This window comes from Hippopotamus amphibius, chromosome 3 (genome assembly GCF_030028045.1).
Source record: "Hippopotamus amphibius kiboko isolate mHipAmp2 chromosome 3, mHipAmp2.hap2, whole genome shotgun sequence".
NCBI classification, from domain to species: Eukaryota; Metazoa; Chordata; class Mammalia; order Artiodactyla; family Hippopotamidae; genus Hippopotamus; species Hippopotamus amphibius.
Window position 1 is genome coordinate 144,524,322 of NC_080188.1, and position 19,731 is coordinate 144,544,052.

The window sequence follows — 19,731 nt, forward strand, 5'->3', positions numbered from 1 at the left end:
TTTGACAACATCCTGCAAGATTTATGTGATTTACTTCCACTGCGTATGCTGATTGCGCAAATATTGGCAAAGTGCCTTTCTTCTCCAGGCATTATGCTGGGCACTGGGCTCTGGGCAGGGACCAGGATAGACACAGCCCTTGCCTTCTCAGCTCCAGACTATCCGCCAGATGAACTGCTTCCATCTGCTCCTGCTGCTGGGGGCAGCTCTGCTCTCTACTTTCCGCCTTTTCCCACATGCTCCCCAGCACCCCACAATCCCTAAGCCTAGTCCTGCCTTGGAATACAACAGAGACTAGCAGCTGGCTCTTCTCCATCTTCTCAAGGGTAGGATTTCCTGGCAGGGACAGAGCGTCTCTCTGTGGGAAGTGGGAGAAGTCTGTGCATGTTTTCTTTTCTCGGCAGGCGCAAACCTCAGGGCCTCGGCAAGCCCCCAGCAGGGTCCCGTGGCAGATGGAGGGCACACTAGGGTGGGTTTGCTAGCAGTGTCCTCCTCCTGCCCCAGGTTTCCAAGGGAGAGTCTGGGTGGGCCTGGGAGGTGGATCTGCCAAGGCCTCTCCTGAGATCCATGCTTTCTTCTCCGGTTGGGTCCTGACTGCCCTGCATCCAGCAGACCTTCTGCTGGCTCTGGCCCGAGGTCGGTGCCCGTATTCACGCACATTTCTCTGATCATGAACCTTCAAGGGGTTACTTCCCTGGAAATGTGTGAGATGAGGAGTTTGACAGTAATGCTGGGTCAGTGTCGGCCTGGTATTGGTTTGCAAGAACTAAGCTCTTTTTTCTTCCCCTTCTGAGAGAAAAACAGGGGAGTCAGACAAAGAGAATGAAAACAGCTGAGTTTGTTTGAAATGTAGTAGGCAAGTCTATAGAGACAGAAGGTAGATATGTGGTTGCTTAGGGTCTGGGGTGATGGGGGCGGCAAGAGGGGGTGATAGGTAAAGGGTACAGCATTCCCCTTTGTGGTGATGGAAATGTTCTAACATTGTGGTTGTGGTTGCACCTATCTGTGAATACACTAAAAATCACCGGGTTGTACACCTTAGATGGGTGAATTATACGGTCTGTGAATTATATCTCAATAAAGCTGTTGACAGCCAGCTGAGACGTGTGGCCATGTTTGGGCCACTGAACACCCCGCATACCTCGGATGAAAACCTCCCAGCTCTTCAGCCCTCCCGCCTTGCCCCTTATGTACACCCTGAGGACAGGCCCCTCTCGGAGAGAGACAGCAAGGGGCAAGCGTGGCTCCACCTACTCCCCTGAGCCCACCACTCAGAGAAGTCCCTGCGCCTCCCGTGGGGGAGGGCCTCACAGGGGTGGAGAGAAGCCTCTCCGGAGCATCTGGAGCAAAAGGCCCCTCAGGGAACCATCAGGCCTCAGAAATGCAGCCCCCACCACCCAGAGCTGTGTGGAAGCCAACCCAGCTTCATATTTTCCAAATTTGGTTAATGAATTTCATAGCTCAGTGAGATTATGTGTGATCTTTGTGTCTTTTTCTATTGTCTTCCAATTTTTCCATACTACGCTTATATTATTTTTCCAGGTCAAAAGTACATAAAATTAAGGGTTGGGTGGGAAGGAAGTTAGGGATCTGGTGTTTCCAGCTAGAGCTCAACGGCTATCTGGTGGACTGTGTTGTGATGGATTTATCCCCCTTGCAGGAGTCATGTGGCTGGAAATACTCCTCGCCTCAGTGCTGTGCTTTGTCATCTACTGGTTCGTCTCCAAGGACAAGGAGGAGACTTTGCCTCTTGAAGATGGATGGTGGGGGCCTGGGGCGAGGCCCACAGCTGGGGAGGACGACAGCATCCGCCCATTCAAGGTGGAAACGTCAGACGAGGAGATCAACGTAAGGCACCTCTTTCCAGGTGGCGGCAGCGGAGCAGAGGGGAGGACTGGGAGGCCCCGTCTGGGGTTGGGCCTCAGGCTTGGGCTGGGATGGGGAGGGGCTTGGGAAATGGTTCCTCTTGGTGGGTGTTTTTCACCTGCTTTTCTCCCACTGGGCTGACCCACTCTGCCCACCCGTCCCTTCTGCTCCTTCCCTCCCCTGTCTCCACCTTCCCCTTACCAAGGCCCAGCAGTGCCCAGGCTGGGGAGGGGGTGCCAGTTGGACCCAGTTACATGCATCGGGGTCACAGAAAGCAGCTGTCTTTGCCTCCTTTGTGCCCCACTTGAAACCCTGGGAGTGAGCTTGTAGGCTCGGGGTCTGGGTGGAGATCGTGAGTGAAAAGCAAGGCCATGGTGGTGTAAAATGCTGCATCACAGAGAACCTGGCACAGGGCCGGCTGTGGCCAGGCACATACCGTGTGTCAGCTTCTCGTGGTCACGCACACGTGGTCCCTGTGGTCATGCAGAAACTGAAACTCTGACCCAAGGTGACCAAGATGATAAGCAGAGGGATTTAAACTCTGGTCTGTCTAACTCCAAAGGCCATGCTTGGCCTCCGTACAGGACTGGAGTCAGGAGGGGTGGATGTGACCCTAGGGTGGGCTGATCTGAGAGCGAGGCTTGAGCAGGGTCAGGAGTGTGGCCCTGGGACGTTCCCTACCCATCCTTCCTTTCATTCTGTGGGTATGGGAGCACCCACAGGGTGCAAGCCCTGTGCTGGGTGCTTGGAAGAAGAGAGAGATCCTTTCCTCTAAGAGCTCCTAGTCCAGCAGTTGAGAAGAGGAACGTGGACAGAGAAACGTATGATTAATAGAGATAAATGCAATAAGAAGTGCCGATAAAAAGTCATGAGAGCTCTGAGGAGGAAGGGATTAAAGAGCAGAGACAGCTGTCCCCAAGAGAAATCAGACTGAGGCTCCCTTGGTAGCACTTGATAAGGTGTCGCTATTGAAGACAGAGGCTGAGCCCTGAGGATCCCTCCTCTAGTGGGTTCCTAGACTCAGCATCTGGCATTCCTAAAATCTGTGTGGAGGTGACTGCAGTGCTTGGGAGCACACTGGGAAGGATAACACTTGAGAAGCTCCTGGACTGACTTGAAGTTCTCCAGCTGGGGCTGGTCTTTCAGCCTGATGCACGCCCACCTGTGAGACTTGTACCTTCTCTCCGGCTCTGTAATTTTTATCCTGAGTTATACTGTATCATTCATTGCTGTGTATCAGAGTTGGCAAATCCATCCTGCCACCTGCTTTTTTTTTAATTTAATTTTTATTTTATATTGGAGTGTAGTTGATTTACAAGGTTGTGTTAGTTTCAGGTGTACAGCAAAGTGATAGAATATTGAGTAGAGTTCCCTGTGCTATATAGTAGGTCCTCGTTGATTATCTATTTTGTATGTGGTAGTCTGTCACCTGCTTTTGTACAGCTCCCATGCTAAGAATAGTTTTTACATCTTTAAATGGTTGGAAAAAAGTCAAAAGAAGAATAATACTTTGTGACATGAAAATTACATGACATTCAAATTTCAGTGTCCATAAACAAAGTTTTATTGGAACACAGCCACGCCCACTTGTCCACGAACCATCCATGCTGTTTCCATACTACAAGGACAGAGTAGAGTAGCTGCAGCTCAAAAAGCCTAAGACTTTTACAAAAAAGTTTGCCAACCCCTGCTGTATCTAAGCCTCAGTAAATCAAAGACGCGTGTTTTTCATACATTTAAAAACTGAAAGATGAGAAGTAAACCTGAAGTCGAAAGTAAAGAACATATGTTTGGGGAACAGCCACCATTGGGGAAGCCAGGAGGTTTCATTTTTCTCTTGTAGGCTTTTTTTTTTAATGTTTTAATTTTTATTTTATTTTTTAAAATTCATTAATTAATTTTATCTTTATTTTGGCTGCGTTGGGTCTTGCTGTGTGTGGGCTTTCTCTAGTTGCGGAGAGCGGGGGCTACTCTTCATTGCGTTACATGGGCTTCTCAGTGTGGTGGCTTCTCTTGTTGCAGAGCATGGGCTCCAGTAGTTGTACTACATAGGCTCAGTAGTTGTGGTTCGCAAGCTCTAGAGCACAGGCTCAGTAGCTGTGGCACACGGGCTTTGTTGCTCCATGGCATGTGGAATCTTCCCAGACCAGGGATCGAACCCGTGTCCCCTGCATTCGCAGGCAGATTCTTAACCACTGTGCCACCTGGGAAGTCTGCCAGGAGGTTTCTTCTGGGATAAACCCAACAACCGAGAGCACAAGTCTGCAGACCAGAGGTCTCCTTACCCTGTCTGGTGAAACTTTGCTTTGCCTCTACTTGTGGCTGCAAGGTTTGCTCTGTCTCCTGGAAACAAACTTTCTCTTGTGCTCTGCCCCACTCACCCTCTCTCCTTGGGGTCCCACATTTTGCTCCAGGACTTACACCAGAGGATCGACAAGGTGCGTTTAACCCCACCTTTGGAGGACAGCCGCTTCCACTACGGTTTCAACTCCAACTATCTGAAGAAAGTCATCTCCTACTGGCGGAATGAATTTGACTGGAGGAAGCAGGTGGAGATTCTCAACAAATACCCTCACTTCAAGACTAAGATTGAAGGTATGTTTCCAAAACACAAGCTGGAGGGCGATGTATATCACAGGAACGGCCTTCTTAGATACTGGACGTGACTTAGGGAATTCCCTGGTGGTCCAGTGGTTAAGACTCTGCACTTCCACCGCAGGGGGCACAGATATGATCCCTGGTTGGGGAACTAAGACCTGGCATGCCGCCCCACGTGACAAACAAAACAAAACAAAACAAAACAACTTCCTTAGATACTGGACATGACTTGGATAAAACTAGGAGACCCAGAATTCAATTATTGGTCACTGCGATGTATTTGGAAGATATGACCCTAGCAGGATGCAGAAATAATGCAAAATCCCAACAAATCCAGTGGTCTTTAGAGCTAAATAAATTAAAAACCACAAAGAAGTGCTCAGTCCAGCTCAGTGATGGAACAGTCTCTAAGAGGATGGAGATGAGACTTAGATTCAGGCGTGGCCTTGGTCAATCAGCCCCCTCTTGAAGCTTTGGAATCAATGATATTGTAACTGTTCAAAGGTGCTCAGCCTGTCGGTCAAGGTCTGAAAAAGAATTGTCCTGTTTCTGCAGCTCTAGACCTCCTGTTCCAACAGTATCACAGGTTGTCACCCAACTTCATCTGGAAGGGAAGGTCTCTCTCAAAATGTTCTTGGGAAAGTACCCCAAGATCATTTGGGATGAGATAATAGTTTCCATAGTGGAAAAGTATTTTTTTAGTCCCAGAAAGATTTAGAATCAAATATAGAAATGCTTAAGAAAATCAAACTCATGCTGTTAATTTTTACAAATTTATCTGTTTGTTTTTAATTATAGTAAAATACACATAACATAAAGTTGACCATTTAAACCATTGTTAAGTGTACGTTGTTACGTGTAACACCACAGTGGATTAAGTACTTTTATATTGTTATCCAGCCAGCACTGCCATCTATCTTTAGAACTTCTTTTATTTTGCAAAACTGAAACTCTGTACTCCTTTTTTAAATAAATTTATTTTATTTATTTATTATTTATTCATTTATTCATTGGCTGTATTGGGTCCTCATTGCTGTGCGTGGGCCTTCCCTCTAGTTGCAGCCAGTGGGGGCCACCCCTCGCCCTGGTGCAGGGGCCTCCCACTGCAGTGGCCTCCACTGCCACAGAGAATGGGCTCCAGGTGCACGGGCCTCAGCAGCTGTGGCACACAGGCCCAATAGTTGTGGCTCCCAGGCGCAGAGCGCAGGCTCAGCAGTTGTGGCACACGGGCCCAGTTGCTCCGAGGCACATGGTATCCTCCCAGACCAGGGCTCGAACCCGTGTCTCCTGCATTGGCAGGCAAACTCCCAACCACTGCACCACCAGGGAAGCCCCTGGAACTCTGTACTCATTAAACACTAACTCCTCTCCCTAGCCTCTGGAAACCACCATTCTGCTTTCTGTCTCTATGAATGTAAATGTGAATTCTGAATCTAAGTATCTCAAGTGAATGGAATCATACCATATTTGTCCTTCTGACTGGCTTATTGCACTTAACATAATGTCTTCAAGGTTTATCCATGTTGTAACGTGTGTCAGAATTTCCTTTCTAAGGCCGAATAACATCCCATGGTATAGATACGGCACATTTTGCTTATCCATTCATTCGTCAGTGGACACTTGGGTTGCTTCTGCCTTTTAGCAGTTGTGAAAAATATTGCTGTGATTATGAGTGTACAAATATCTGTTTATGTTCCTGCTTTCTGTTCTTTGGGTGTATATATACCCAGAAGTGAAATTGCCAAGTCAAATAGTCATTCTGTGCTTCATTTGGGAAGGAACTATAGTACTGTTTTCCAACGCAGTTGCACAATTTTAAATTCATCTTCTTAGAAAATGTTCAGAGGTTGTATTTACCTTCCCAAGGCTGAAAAGTGTGGGAATTGCCCAGTTTCCTAATTTTCCACCAGAGGAATCTGTGCAAGTAGAAAAGTCCTAACTGCTTACGTATATTGTGTGTGAGTATATATAAAATTGTGTGTGAAAGAGCTGCATACTCATTTTCATATGAGAATGTTTTGTAGTGTAAATGTAATAAATGCTACATTGTAGGCAGGGGCTTCCCCTGCGTTTAAAGAGTAGGTTTTCATTTATATGTATTTGGGGATGAAAAATAATAAAATGTGTAAATATTTTTTGAAGTGTACAAGATTCCCAGTTTCTCCATATTCTTGCCAATACTTGTTATTTTCTGGTTTTTGTTTTTGCAATAGCCGTCGTAGCGGGTGTGAAGTGGTAGTATCTCGTGGTGGTTTTGATCTACATTTCTCTAGTGACTAATGCTGTTGCACACCATTTCAGGTGCTTGTTGGCCATTTGTGTTTCTTCTTTAGAGAAATGTCTTCTCAAAGCTTTGTTGATTTTTGAATTGAGTTGTTTGTTTTTTGTTGTTGAGCTTTAGGAGTTCTCCGTATAGTCTGGATGTTAATCCCTTATGAGAGATGTAATTCGAAAATATTTTCTCCCATTTTGTGGGTTGCTATACTAATAATTTTTCATGTTGAAGAAATTGTGCATGTTTAGAATTTTACATATTTGTAACGTTTAAGAGAATTTGGCCTTGGCAAATAACAGATACGACTTCTGAGTTCTGATTTAAAGTGTGTAATTGAGTCATGGATTTAGACCTGTGATTTTATCTGAAAATCTCCCTGAGTTCATATGCAATATTTGTCTCACCATATTTATAAATTTAATTTATTAAAATTCTAAGAATTATTTATAGTTTGTGGAAGACATATTGGTTAGTCAAATCAGTTAAAGTTCTTATAAAGGAAATTGTAATTATACAGTGTTTAAGGGAGTATCATTAAGCAAGTATAGAAATGCAGCCCCATTAATCAAAGGTTCCTGGAGAATGACTGTCAACAGTTGCTATATTAATAAATACATAGAATAATATTTGTAAGCAGAACTCAAATGCTTAGTGAAGAACTTTAAATTTGAAATTTGTAACTTCAGTAAGTCACAGAATAATTTTAAAATCTGTAACTTCAATAAGTAGAAGCACAGTTTTAAATGTAAACCAGTTGTTGCTGTGCCTGTAAAGGACTTTGATATCTTCTGTCATGAGCCTAACAAGAGAATCTAAACCCTTTATCTACACCAAAGTACCTACAGGTCCTTGCATGTAGTTTACAAAGGTTGCTGTTTGGGTCCCCAGTGCCAGATGCCTGGCTGCCTTGGGTTTGACTCAGATCCTTCTGTTGCCCCAGCTCTTCAATGTCCATCTGGCAGATACTGACAGGGAACCTCCTGTACCCAGGCATTCTGCTCCAGACATACAGTCAGAGAAGACAAGGTCCCTACCTTCTCAGCTCACAGGCTCTCAGGGGTGATTATAGCATGTGGTAAGTGGTGCTATGAGGGAGGAGGCTCTGGAACCTTTGTGAGCCGCACATGCCCTGGGAGTATAAGGGAAGGCTTCCTGGAGAAGGTGGCATCTAGGCTGAAACTTAAAGGATGGATGGGAGTTTGCCAAGTGTGTGGGGAAGGTTGTCCAGAGGAGGGAACAGCATAGTCCGAAACCCAGAGGCAAGAGGCACTAAAGGGCTGTTTCCTTCCTGGAGGCTGCAAGCTTGAGAAAGCCTTTCCCCACTGGACCATCTCAGGGGTCCTTACGACATCACAGGATATCGAGTATTTATAGCACAAAACCTTCTCAGGGTACAAGTGATCCAAAGGGGGCAGTTTCTGGTATTGAGTTCATCACGGAAGCAGCCCACTGTGACTGAACCCGTGTGCAGTTCAGTCACTTCCCCAGGCCTGGGCCCTGCAGTATGGGGTCTTCCTGCTGGGCCCGGGTTCACATGCTGTCTCCCCAGCCCCCACAGTGCCGGGCTGGCCACCTCCCCACCCTGGGCTCAGCACGCCTTCAACATGTCCCTTTTCCTGGCTCCCCAGCCTGGGACTGGCCCAGGAAGGCTCCCTGCTCACTCCCTCTGATGCCGTCTTCCTCCCTCACATTTGGACCATTTCAGGGTCCTTTCTGCCCCCTGCACTGACCCCAGTGCCCCAGGCTGGTCAAGGCTCAACCTCTGACCCCTCCCTATGTTCTGTCCTCATTCCCACCAGCCTCCTTACTCAGCCTCCCTGTTCCTGCCACTTCCCTGTTCTGTGATGAGCTTCTGGCTCCAGGCCATGTCCTGGGCCTCCTGCCACAGATCAGTCTCTGTTCTCAGAGAGTCTGAGACATGCAGGGGCCTCAGAGGCCTCTGGGGAAGCCAGGCCATCACCTCCCGATGGGAGCGGGGAGTTGCCCAAGTCACAGGGAAGTGGAGGTTCGAGGCCAGAACCCAGCTGTCCAGTCTCCCACCCTGTCCTTTCTTCCTTCATCTGTGGCCAGTGTCCTGGCTTGGCCCTAGGCTGTGACTACCCCCTCCCCACCCCCTCCTCTCACCTCCCGGCCGGGCCCGGTCCTGCCCTCTGGGGCCAGTTCGGCTTCTCAACTCTGAGCCAGCAGCCTGGGCACAGGCACCGCAGACCCAGAGGGAAACCAGGAGAGCATTCGCTCCCCAAAGGGAAGGGGGGAGCCTGTAGGACAAATTTTAACATTTAAAAAAAATTTTTTTTAATTTAAATATTTAAAATTCAAAAAGTACCAAAGGGGACACGGTGAAAAGGAAGTCTCCCTCTTGTCCCTCCTCAAGAAGAGCATGTGTGTGCGTCTGTTAAATATGTGCTTCCAGGGTTAGCCCATGCATACACAAGAATGGATGTATGTGTGTATGTTTTCTCATTTTAAACTCAAATGACAATGTGATAGAACTTGAATTAAAAATAATCTCACATCATGCAGTGTGTTCCAAAGGCGGTAACATCACCTACTAAAATAAACTTTAGGATAGGAATAAATTTAGCAACGTAGAAGGATACCCTGGATGTGTTGTTAAGTGAAAAAAAAATCAGATTCTGAAATACAATGTATGTAGGATTCTATTTTTGTTAAAAGAAAGTTATGTTCTCTAGGGCCTTACCTGGCAGTCCAGTGGTTAAGAAAGTTATGTTCTCTGTTTTTAATAAAGTCTGAACTGTCACAGCCAAAGAGGAGCCTAAGGAGACATGACAACTAAATGTAATGTGGTGTCCTGGATGGGATCCTGGAAGAGAAAAAAGGACATTGGGTAAAAACTAAGGAAAGCTGAGTAATATTCCATTGTATGTATGTACCAATATTATTCAGCCTTAAAGAGAAGGAAATCCTGCATTATGTGACAACATGGATGAACTTTGAGGACATTACGCTAAGTGAAATAAGCCCACCACAGAAGGACAAATACTGCATGATTCCGCTTATATGAGGTATCTAAAATTGTCTCAGAGAGTCGAATGGTGGTTGCCAGGGGTTGGGAGGTGGGGGAACGGGGAAGTCGCTAGCTACCGGGTATAAAGTTTCAGTTACACGAGATGAGTAAGTTCTAAGAATCTGCTGAATGACATGCGCCTGTGGATGACAGTACTGTACTATACACTTAAACCTTTGTGAAGACGGTAGGTCTCAAGTTAAATGTTCTTACCACCATAAAATTTAAAAAATTAAAACTTTTTTTAAAAAACTAAGGAAATCTGAATTTGTGAAGTATGGACTTTAGTTAGTAACATATCAGTACTAGTTCACGTATTATAACCAATGTCCCATCCTAACATGAGATGTTAACAGTAGGGGAAACAGTATGGGATGTGGGAACTTCCGGTACTAACTTCACTATTTTTCTATAAATATAAAATTGTTCCAAAATAAAAAATTTATTTCAAAAAAGTTGGACGGACAACACAGTGTTCTCTTCAGATCATGGGATTACATGTGATTTTTCCCCCTTTTGATTTATCTTTGTTTTCTGTTTTCTACAGAAAACATATATTATTTGTATAATGAATAACCAACAGACCCTGCTGTCAATGCCAGCCCTCGTGGTCAAGGGTTCCAGGCGTGACAGCAGCCCTGGTCATGTTTGCTGTGAATGCCCAGGCGAGATCCAGGCCACTTCCCTGGGAAGGGGCTGCTCTCAAAGGGACTCTGGGGGGGCCTGAAATCCATTCATCTGCCCTTGGCCAGGATGGCATTCCAATGCCCAGCGTTCTACCTTAAAAAAATTTTCTCCACCTGAAAAAAAAGTTATGCATATGTCCATTGTAGAAAAATTTTAAAGTTCATATAACACAAAAAAAGACAATAATTTACTTGAAATTCTGTTGCTCACAGAGCACTACTTATATTTTTGTAGTTTGTCTTTTCAGGCTTTAAAATTCCTATGCACACCATTTAAATACATGCATACATATGACTGTTTACAAAACTTTGGTCATACCATGGATATGGCTTGGTAGTTTGCTTTTACCACTTAGCAATGTATACGGACTGATTTCCATATTCAATACACAGAGACACTGTCATTTTATTTAATTTATTGATTGATTTTTATTTTTTGGCTGGCTGCATGGCATGTGGGATCTTAGTTCCCCGACCACGGATTGAACCTGTGCCCCCTGCAGTGGAAGCGCCGAGTCTTAACCACTGGACGGCCCAGGGAGTCCCAACCACCAGGGAAGTCCTTTTAGATGACGGCATTATATTAGAGTACACTGTTAAACTATAATCTATTTCATCCTCTACTGCTGGATACATAGGGCTTCTCCCCGCCCCCGCCGCAATTTGTAAATTATTATTACAGCAGTGCGCGAGCAGCCTGGCCCCAGCCTCACAGACAGAGCTCACATTCTCACGTGAAAGGGGTGTGATAACGGTGCATCAGTGGCAGGTGGCTGTGAGGGCCAAGCGAGCCACCTGGGTATCTGGAGCTCCATGTACGTACTCAGCCAACACTAGTGGTGGGGACTGTGGTCAGTACCAAGGGGTCGCCGAGGGTGGCAGCACCGCAGCCCTGCTCTGGTGCTGCCAGAGGTCACCACCACCTGGTCACCACCAGGCAGAGGCTGACCGGCTACCCTGAGAGCTGTGACTGTGGCCTCCCCAGCCTCATGGCCCTCTCCCCCCAACCCTGACTGTGCTCTGTCCCCCCAGGGCTGGACATCCACTTCATCCACGTGAAGCCCCCTCAGCTGCCCTCCGGCCGAACCCCAAAGCCCTTGCTGATGGTGCACGGCTGGCCTGGCTCCTTCTACGAGTTTTATAAGATCATCCCACTCCTGACTGACCCCAAGAACCACGGCCTGAGCGACGAGCATGTTTTTGAAGTCATCTGTCCATCCATCCCTGGCTACGGCTTCTCAGAGGCATCCTCCAAGAAGGGTACATGGCTGCTGCAAGCCGAGTCGCTGCTCTAGGGCTGGCGAGTCAGCTGGAACAGCTTCCTTCAGAGCCTGAGGAGGCTGAGGAGGGAGGGGTCTGAGGCCAGAGGGAAGAGAAGCAATGGGGGTGATTTTATTGCTAGAGGGCCAGTGCATCGTCTCAGGATCTGAGGCGTGGTGGGTTGGGGACCGGGCAGAGTCCCGACTGTCCAGAGCTGGCTCGGGGCTTGAACTCTCGTGTCCTCAGGAGCTGCCCACTCAGGGCAGGTCCACGTCTGGGCCCTGCACTGTTCCAGGCCAGCGAGGCTGACCAAACCCCGCGCAGTGTGGGCCCACAGACACTCAGCAGCACTGGCCTGAGCCTGTCACATCCCCTCACTGTCTCCTGCACCAAGGCGAGCACCAGGAGCACTGACTTCTGGGCACTGGGCACCCCACCCTTGGGCCCCAGGGTTCCTTCTCACCCACTGTGAGCCTCTCTCCCCTCAGCCTGGGGTGAGGGGAGATGAGGAATCTCAACGGTCCTGGGAGGACCCAAGGTGTGACCTCCCCGTGACTCTTCTTTCCCCTTTACAACCAGGCCTCAACTCAGTGGCCACTGCCAGGATTTTTTATAAGCTGATGCTGCGGCTGGGCTTCCAGCAATTCTATATTCAAGGCGGGGACTGGGGAGCCCTGATCTGCACCAACATGGCCCAGCTGGTGCCCAGGTAAGGGTGGCTGAGGGGCATGTGTGTACCTGTGCATGTGTGTGTGCACAGCCTGTGTGAGGTGGATGTCTGGGCAGGGAGGCAGGTTATTCACGCCAGGCCCTGCCTGAGCATAGAGCCTTGGAGCAGGGGCCACACAGGCAGGATGTTTGCGGGCCCAGGGGAGACAAGGGAGGGTCCCCGCCATTCAGCTCTGCCTGGGGCACTTCAACATGGATCTTCCCTTCACGCGGTGTCATGCAGGATGGGTGACTCTGGGCCAGGCAGAGAGGGCCAGTTAGAGGAGGAGGAAGTTAGGGAGTAGACCTTTCTGATGGACCAAGTGCTGCGAGAGACGTGACCGGTACTTTCTAGAAACTGACTGTTTTCTGCCCAACCTGCTTCTCCACCTCATGTGGCCTCCTCAGGGGGCAGATGCTGAAGGGGGCTGGCCCTGTGCTTCTCAGCCCTGTGGCCTCTTCCTCCTCCATCTCCACCCCTCTCCCGTCCCCATCCTTGACACCACCCAGCCTAACCTGGCCCCTCTCTGCCCTCAGCCACGTGAAAGGTCTGCACTTGAACATGGCTTTGATCTTCAGAAATGTCTACACCTTGACCCTTTTCCTGGGACGGCGTTTCGGGGGTTTTTTTGGCTACACCGAGAGGGATTTGGAGCTGATGTACCCCTTCAAGAAGATCTTCTTCAGCATAATAAGGGAGAGCGGCTACATGCACATCCAGAGCACAAAGCCGGACACCGTGGGTGAGTGAGCAGGCGGAAGGCAGCCTGGCTCAGCGGTAGGGGTGGGGGTGGGGTTCCATCCATTCCATTCAGCAAGGCTCCCAACCAGGGGAAGCCTCACCGACCCCAGGGACACTGCTTACGGGGTGAAAACCTCTTATGAGAGACGCAGAGCTCTTTCCACCCTTACACTGCGTTTCTCCACCGACATGAGTGATGCATGGTCAGCAAATTCCTGAACAACTCCACTGAGCAGAATCGGTGTTCCTAGTGGGTTTGACCCCTGGTCCCTCCACCCCTGAGTCTAAGTCCTACAGTGAGAAGCAGGGGGATGGACAGGCGTGGGAGGAGGATGAAGCCTAGGGTTCATCAGGTCTGGGACTGTGGGGGGAGGGGTGCCCCAGGGCCTGGGGGGAGTTCCCCAAGACAGTGAGGGAGGGCCCAGCAACCGTTCCTGCCACCAGGGCCCTGTTAAGGGATAATATTTTTAAGATTTCAATCACAGAGCTATACTTTTTTTGGGGGGGAGGGGGGCTGTGCTATATATTTTTGTCAATAAAGTAATTTACAAATGTTAAAAAAACAAAAATTTTTAAAAAGATAAAATCATAAAATAAAAAATGAACATGTCAGAGATTTTTTTCAACTGATTAATAAAGGAACTAGTAAAATGTGAAACAAAACAGAACAGTTCAAAGGCAATTAAGAACACTAAAATTAACTTGCTAATAGATACAAACCTTGTCACATACAACTGGGTAATCATCAATTAGATCTCCACTGGACAGAATGTTTTTTCTTTCAGTTTTATTGAGATATAATTGACATATAGTACTGTATACATTTAAGGTGTACAGCAGAATAACTTGACTTACCTCTACTGCAAAATGATTAGAACAATAAGTTTAGTTAACATCCAACATCTCATATACATACAAAACAAAAGAAAGAAAAAAATGTTTTTTACCTCATGATGAGAACTTTTAGGATCTAGTCTCTGGACAAAATTCATTTGCTTCTCTGTGAACAAGAATCATTTGTATTACTATCAGTTTCCAACAATGTACAGAGCTGCAAAGTAGCTCTAAGACAAGAGAAGAGAGTCGCCCTTAACAATCATATGACCCCAGAAGGGTCCACTAGAAAATCCCTGAACCCCATTCAGAGGACACCCAGGAGCTGTTTTGCCCATTTCCAAGTCTAGAGTTTCTGTGGCAGTCCCATGCCACATTAGTCAGCTCATGACAATAATAACAGTGTTTTATAAAACCAGTTGTTTTCCTCTGATTATACAAGTAATCCATGTTCATTGTGAAAAAACTGAAAAATGCAAAACATAAAACACAAGACAATCACCTGTAACCTCTTGTCCTTCGCTACGTCTCCTCTCCAAGGCCTTCGGAAGAACTGACTAACATTTTGGTGGATGAATTTTCACAAATGGAATCTGTCCCTATAACCAGCACTCACTCAAGAAGCAGAGCATACCCCACCAGCCCAGAAGCCCCCCGGGCCCTCTTCCGGGCACTACCCCCCACACCCAGGGCAGCCACCCTCCTGACCTCTGACAGATAGATTGCTTTTGCCTGTTTTTATACTTTATATGCATTGGAATCCTCGAATAGGTGCTCTTTTGCATCTGGCTTCTTTTGCTCAGTATTTTGCTTGTGAGATCCATCCATGGCATTTTTAATGCTTGCTCAGGCTTTGAGCTTATGGGTAGATCAATATGTATTTGTAACTCATTCCCTATATTTTGGACTTTTAGGTTGTTTCTCATTTTTCACTACTCATAGAATAGAAACCAAAAAACCCCCACTTTTTTAAAAGAGCATTCATATGTATTTCTCATTTGGATCCCACAAAACCCAGAGTTGTAGCCTGTTCGGCTTGAAGGAAGCTGTCCGTATAGAGTGTGGATCCCTATGAGGTAGTAGGGGAGGTGTTACCCCTTTTGTCAGATAAGGATTCCAAGGTCAAGGGTCAAGGAAGCGAGGGGCAGGAGCGCCCCGAGAGTTAGGGCAGAGCTGTGCTCTGACACGGGCTTCCTGCCTGTGGTGTCGCTCTGTGGGGCCAGCACCCCCTCTGTCCTGCTGGCCAGCTCCCTGCCCAGGCCTGAGTCATTCCCTTGCTTCTTCCCATGCCAGGCTGTGCTCTGAATGACTCTCCCGTGGGACTGGCTGCCTATATCCTAGAGAAGTTTTCTACCTGGACCAATTCAGAGTCCCGAGACCTGGAGGATGGGGGCCTGGAGAGGTGAGACCCCATCCACCCCTGCTGTCAGCACCACCTTCCTCACCCACCTCCCCCCTTGCCATCTTCATCTCTGGTTACTTTATCTGGGTCGGAAGGTCAGCAAGTTCCATCTGTTGTTGGATGTCTCACAAATCCTCACTCTGTGGCCAACCTAGCCTCGATTTTTGGATGAGGAAGCCGAGGCCCAGAGAGGTCTAGCCTCACAGTGGAGGGGTCAAGAAGAGGATGCAGGGCCCAAGACTCTCTGTGTCTGGTTTGCTAAACAGCCTCCCCCTGGGATCAGAGGGTCCAGAGAGCAGCTAGAGCCTCTTTATTGCCAGGGGTGGGAGCAGCCCATAGCCCCTCCCTCCTGAACCCCAGAAGAGCCTGGCCTCATGGCCGTATGACCGCGTACTCTGTGGAAGCTGGTGCTGTGGGGTCGCTGCAGAAAGAGTGGAGAGGCTGTCCTGCCTCCCAGAGCCTTAGAGACTGCAGCCTCTACAGTGCATGACGCCCAGGTCCCTGGTCTGATTCGAGCTTCATGGAGGTTGGCCCTGACCCGCCTTCTCCATGGCCCATCCCTTTCTTTATTCCTGCAGGGTCATACAGAGCACCAGATACAGTGCTAAGATGTGGAAAAGAGCAAATGGATCCGGCCCTGAAAGTAGGGACTTTGTCTAGGCCATGCCCTAGCCCCAGCACCTAGAACAGCGCTAGGCATACAGTAGGTGCTCAGTAAATATCTGTCTGATGAATGAGCTCTGAAGATAATGCAAAGGACTGTGGGGACACAGAGAAAGGAGGATTTGCTTTGTTTACAGGATGGGGAGGGGAAATGACTGGGAGAATCTATTTAATCTGGGCCTTTAAGGATGAATAGGAGTTTCCCAGGTGGAAAGGGTGGAAGAAGGGAATTTAGGCAAAGAGAAAAGCAGAAGCAAAGGTTGGAGTGGTTAAAATGCATGGTATACTTGGAAGGGGTAACTTGTCCTGTGGCTGGAGCAGGTACAATGGGGCCAGGCCACAAACTCATTCCTATAGGCGGGCCTTCCAAGAGCCTCACCCTGGGATCTGTCTCCCCCGCCCCACCCTGGGCAGCACCCAGGAGTCAATGGAGCGCCACTGGGAGCACCTTGGCGAAAGATCTGGTCCTGCTCCTTGCACACGAATACCTGGAGCCAGATGCGAGGCGGCCAGATCACCTGCAGGCTGCCCCCTGCAGTTCCTGCTCGGCTGCATACCGGGAGCACCAAAGCTTTGAGCAAGGGACAGACATGATCAGATCTGTGTTCTAGAAAGATCACTAGCTGCAGGAGGGAAATGGTTGTTGTGGTAGTTTTCAAGCTGTGGTCAGAGCTGCAGGGGAGTTGGAAGCGCTTGGCCAACTCGCCAAAAGCCCGTTCACAAGTTTTAAATGCTTCTCATAACTGTTCAGCTCTCATTGACTGGTTTTCATTTTGTTATCAAAATTGCATTTAAAAAGATGTTCATTCTCTCTCTATCCCTGCTCCATGCTGCTGTTGCTAGAGAGGAGGGGCTAAGGGCTAAGAGGAATAGATCCCTAAATATGAAGATGTCTTATGGATATTTTCTTCATCTCCAAGAAGCCTCTTTTCTTACCCTGTTTTCTTATTTAATATACCTTCCTCTGTACCCCTCCTGTGCCCCTCAGGCTCCCCTCTCTCTGCTCCTGTCTCAAGCTGCAACTAGTTGGGAGCAGGGCATAGGTGAACTGAACATTCCTTAAAATGTGGTTCTGAGGATAAAGATATAATTGACTGACTGCCTCTAAATAGCTGAAGCAAAACAAGCACATTAAGCGAACTGGTCGTTTTTGGCACATTGACTTCTGATGAATCAACTTCACTAATTGCCTTGAGCTGAGGAGCCCGGCAGGAGGAGCAGTAAATGTTCTTTAATCCTGGCACCAGGGATGGGGTGGGGATGCAGGAGTGAGGGCAGCAGGGCTTGGTGGGGACGCAGAGAGGCTGAGCTCATTTTTGTCACGGACGTGCCGAGTGGGAGATGCTGGCAGGATGCCCGGGTGGAGGTGACCACCGGGTAACTGGGCTCACAGATCTGGAGCTCAGGTGAGGGGTCAGACCGGAGGCCGTTATTTCCACTGTGCTCTCGGTGAATTCGTAGTTGGAGCCACGGGGTAGATCTCCTCAGACAGTGCAGCAGGGCAGCATCCAGGGATGCTGGGAGGAGACTTACTGGCTGTAGAAGGACCAGAAGTGAGAGCGTGTGGGAGGACAGACCTAGTGAGAGGGCCCTACCCACCAGGCCTGGGCAGCGGGGACCGTTCCGGTGTGCAGGGTGAGGAGGCGCCGGAGAGAGGGGACAGGGGTGTGGAGGGAGGGAGAGGCCTGAGGTCAGTCGGTGTGGGGGGGCAGGTGGCTGACACTGGGGCCTGAAGAGGCAGATGGAGGGATTTAGGGCCCATGACAAGGGATCTGCAGCTCTCCTAAGCCCCAAATCTGGAATCAAGCAGGGAAGGGCAGAGGAGGGAGGGACCTGCTGCTCCAGGACCTCGGATGTCCTCAAAGGGGAAGGCAGGGCGGGCAGGAGGCTGTGGGGGGCACACAGCTGTCAGGACCCTCTCAGGAGGCGGCAGCGGAGACTGGGCAGCACGGCGGCCGGAGTGCTGGAGTCCCCTCCGGTCTGTGGACTGTCGGGTGGGCTCCGAGTGGCAGAAGGCCCCCAGGATGAGGGCATTGAAGGGGTGAGTGGATGCCAGGGAAGTGAGAGGGTCTGGGGCGCGGTGGGCGATTATTCCAAGGGAGAAGGGCAGAGGCTGGGGAGTGGAAGATGAGTTGGGCGGCAGTGGGGAAATGGAGGCCCAGGAGGCCCAGCCAGGGGGCAGCAGCCGCTGAAGTGGGCAGAGGGGGCAGCCACGGACGGCTGTGGGGGCGCTAGGCGCAGGCCGGGCTGCGGGAGCCCCGCAGCAGGAGAGGGAGAGGGCCCGGGGCGGGCGGGCCCAGGAGGGTGTGGGGCTCCCAGAGGCCAGAGGCCACCTGCTCCAACATTAGGTACCAAATGGTTACTTCCTTCCAGAGTGTGGGGCCCTGCGGGCTGGGTGGGCTTCGCTTGCTCAGCAGTTCCCAGGCTGGAGGAGAAAAGGGGTGTCCCGTGCTGCGTGTGTTGGGGGTCTCCGCAGGGCCTCCCTCCTGGGGTGACCCAGGTCTGGTGGGACGCACGCTGAGGGCTGGTGAATAAACATGCCTCGGCAGCACTGACGCTGGCCTGTTTCCCCTGGTGCCCGGCCGGGGCACGATCGGCGGTTCTGAAGGCTGCCTGGAAACCAGGATTTGCTCAGGGCCTGGCAGGGGTGGGCGCCCCTGAGGATGGTCTGAGGGTGGCCCGCACTGAGGGCCCAGGAGTGGGCACCACCTCTGAGCAGGGGTTGCCGCATCCCACCCACAGACCTCCCGGCCACCCAGCGGCGAGCAGCCGAAGCCCCTGGGGTCAGGTGCCCTCACCTGCTTCTTCCCATCTGGCCCAGACCTTTAGGCGGGTCGGGGAGGGGTTGGCTGACACGGTCATCCCTGCATTACCTGTCGTCACAGTAGCGGGTGACCCTGGGCCAGGCCTGCCTGTGGCACAGGGATCAGATTACTGAGCTGGCGGTGAGGCCTGAGGAGGGAAGCCAGGTGGGCACAGCGCCTGGCACAGAGCTTGGACGTGGCAGCCCCCCTTTGCCCTCCACCCGCACGCGGCACTGATGGGGCCTGCGGTCTGCTTCCCCAGGAAGTTCTCCCTGGACGACCTGCTGACGGGCATCATGCTCTACTGGACGACGGCCACCATCACCTCCTCCCAGCGCTTCTACAAGGAGAACATGACGCCGTACAATAAGCACGAGGCGTAAGTCTGGCGGAGCCTGGAGCAGGGCTTCTGAGGAGGGTACCTCTGAGGCAGGGAGCAGGGCAATGGCCTGGCCTTGGGCTCAAGGGGAGACACTGGACGTGGAAAAGTTCAGGCTAGCCTTGGGTGCACACGGGAGTGTGGGATGAGAACACCGTTTAAAAGAGGTCGGGGTGTTGGGAGAAATTCCTGTCTTTGGAATTAGCTCGTGGAGGGAACACCAGGCCCGGCCCCGAGACATCCCGAGGAGCTCCCCCAGGGCCGGGAGGCTGGCCTGGGATGGCACTGGTGGTTCCGGGACTTCCCTGGAACCCTCTGCCGATCTCATCGGGAGCCCCTTAGGCAGCAGCAAAAGGGGAGCAAAGGTGGGAGTCGGAGGCTGTCCCATCCCACCTCAGCCATGCTGTCCTGCTTGGGCGGCCCTTCCAGAAAAGAGGGTCCCAAAGAGGGCCGGAACTGAGGTGGGTGGTTAAACCCCTGGGTCTG

General features: G+C 50.0%; 1 protein-coding gene and 1 long non-coding RNA gene across 7 annotated transcripts in view; one reads left to right on the forward strand and one right to left on the reverse strand.

Moving 5' to 3' along the window:
* EPHX1 (epoxide hydrolase 1) overlaps positions 1-19,731 on the forward strand; it is a 38,283-nt gene that overhangs the window by 17,937 nt on the left and 615 nt on the right. For 4 of the 5 annotated variants that reach the window (XM_057730134.1, XM_057730137.1, XM_057730138.1 and 1 more), the window contains 7 exons: positions 1,661-1,848; positions 4,281-4,461; positions 11,486-11,713; positions 12,293-12,422; positions 12,959-13,164; positions 15,291-15,399; positions 19,129-19,245. In XM_057730134.1, coding sequence (XP_057586117.1) covers positions 1,666-1,848; positions 4,281-4,461; positions 11,486-11,713; positions 12,293-12,422; positions 12,959-13,164; positions 15,291-15,399; positions 19,129-19,245 — 1,154 coding nt within the window. In that variant the 5' untranslated portion in view covers positions 1,661-1,665. Of the gene's footprint in view, positions 1-190; positions 327-1,660; positions 1,849-4,280; positions 4,462-11,485; positions 11,714-12,292; positions 12,423-12,958; positions 13,165-15,290; positions 15,400-19,128; positions 19,246-19,731 lie in introns of those variants that run through there. The other variant, XM_057730136.1, reaches the window with a different exon arrangement.
* On the reverse strand, positions 11,673-19,143 carry LOC130850521 (uncharacterized). 2 transcript variants are annotated; one of them, XR_009052906.1, is made up of 4 exons: positions 18,861-19,143; positions 17,896-18,675; positions 14,111-17,598; positions 11,673-11,809 (listed from the first exon to the last, which is right to left on the reverse strand). It is a non-coding gene; the product is annotated as an uncharacterized LOC130850521 (long non-coding RNA). The 2 variants fall into 2 exon arrangements; XR_009052905.1 differs by having other exon boundaries at positions 14,111-18,675.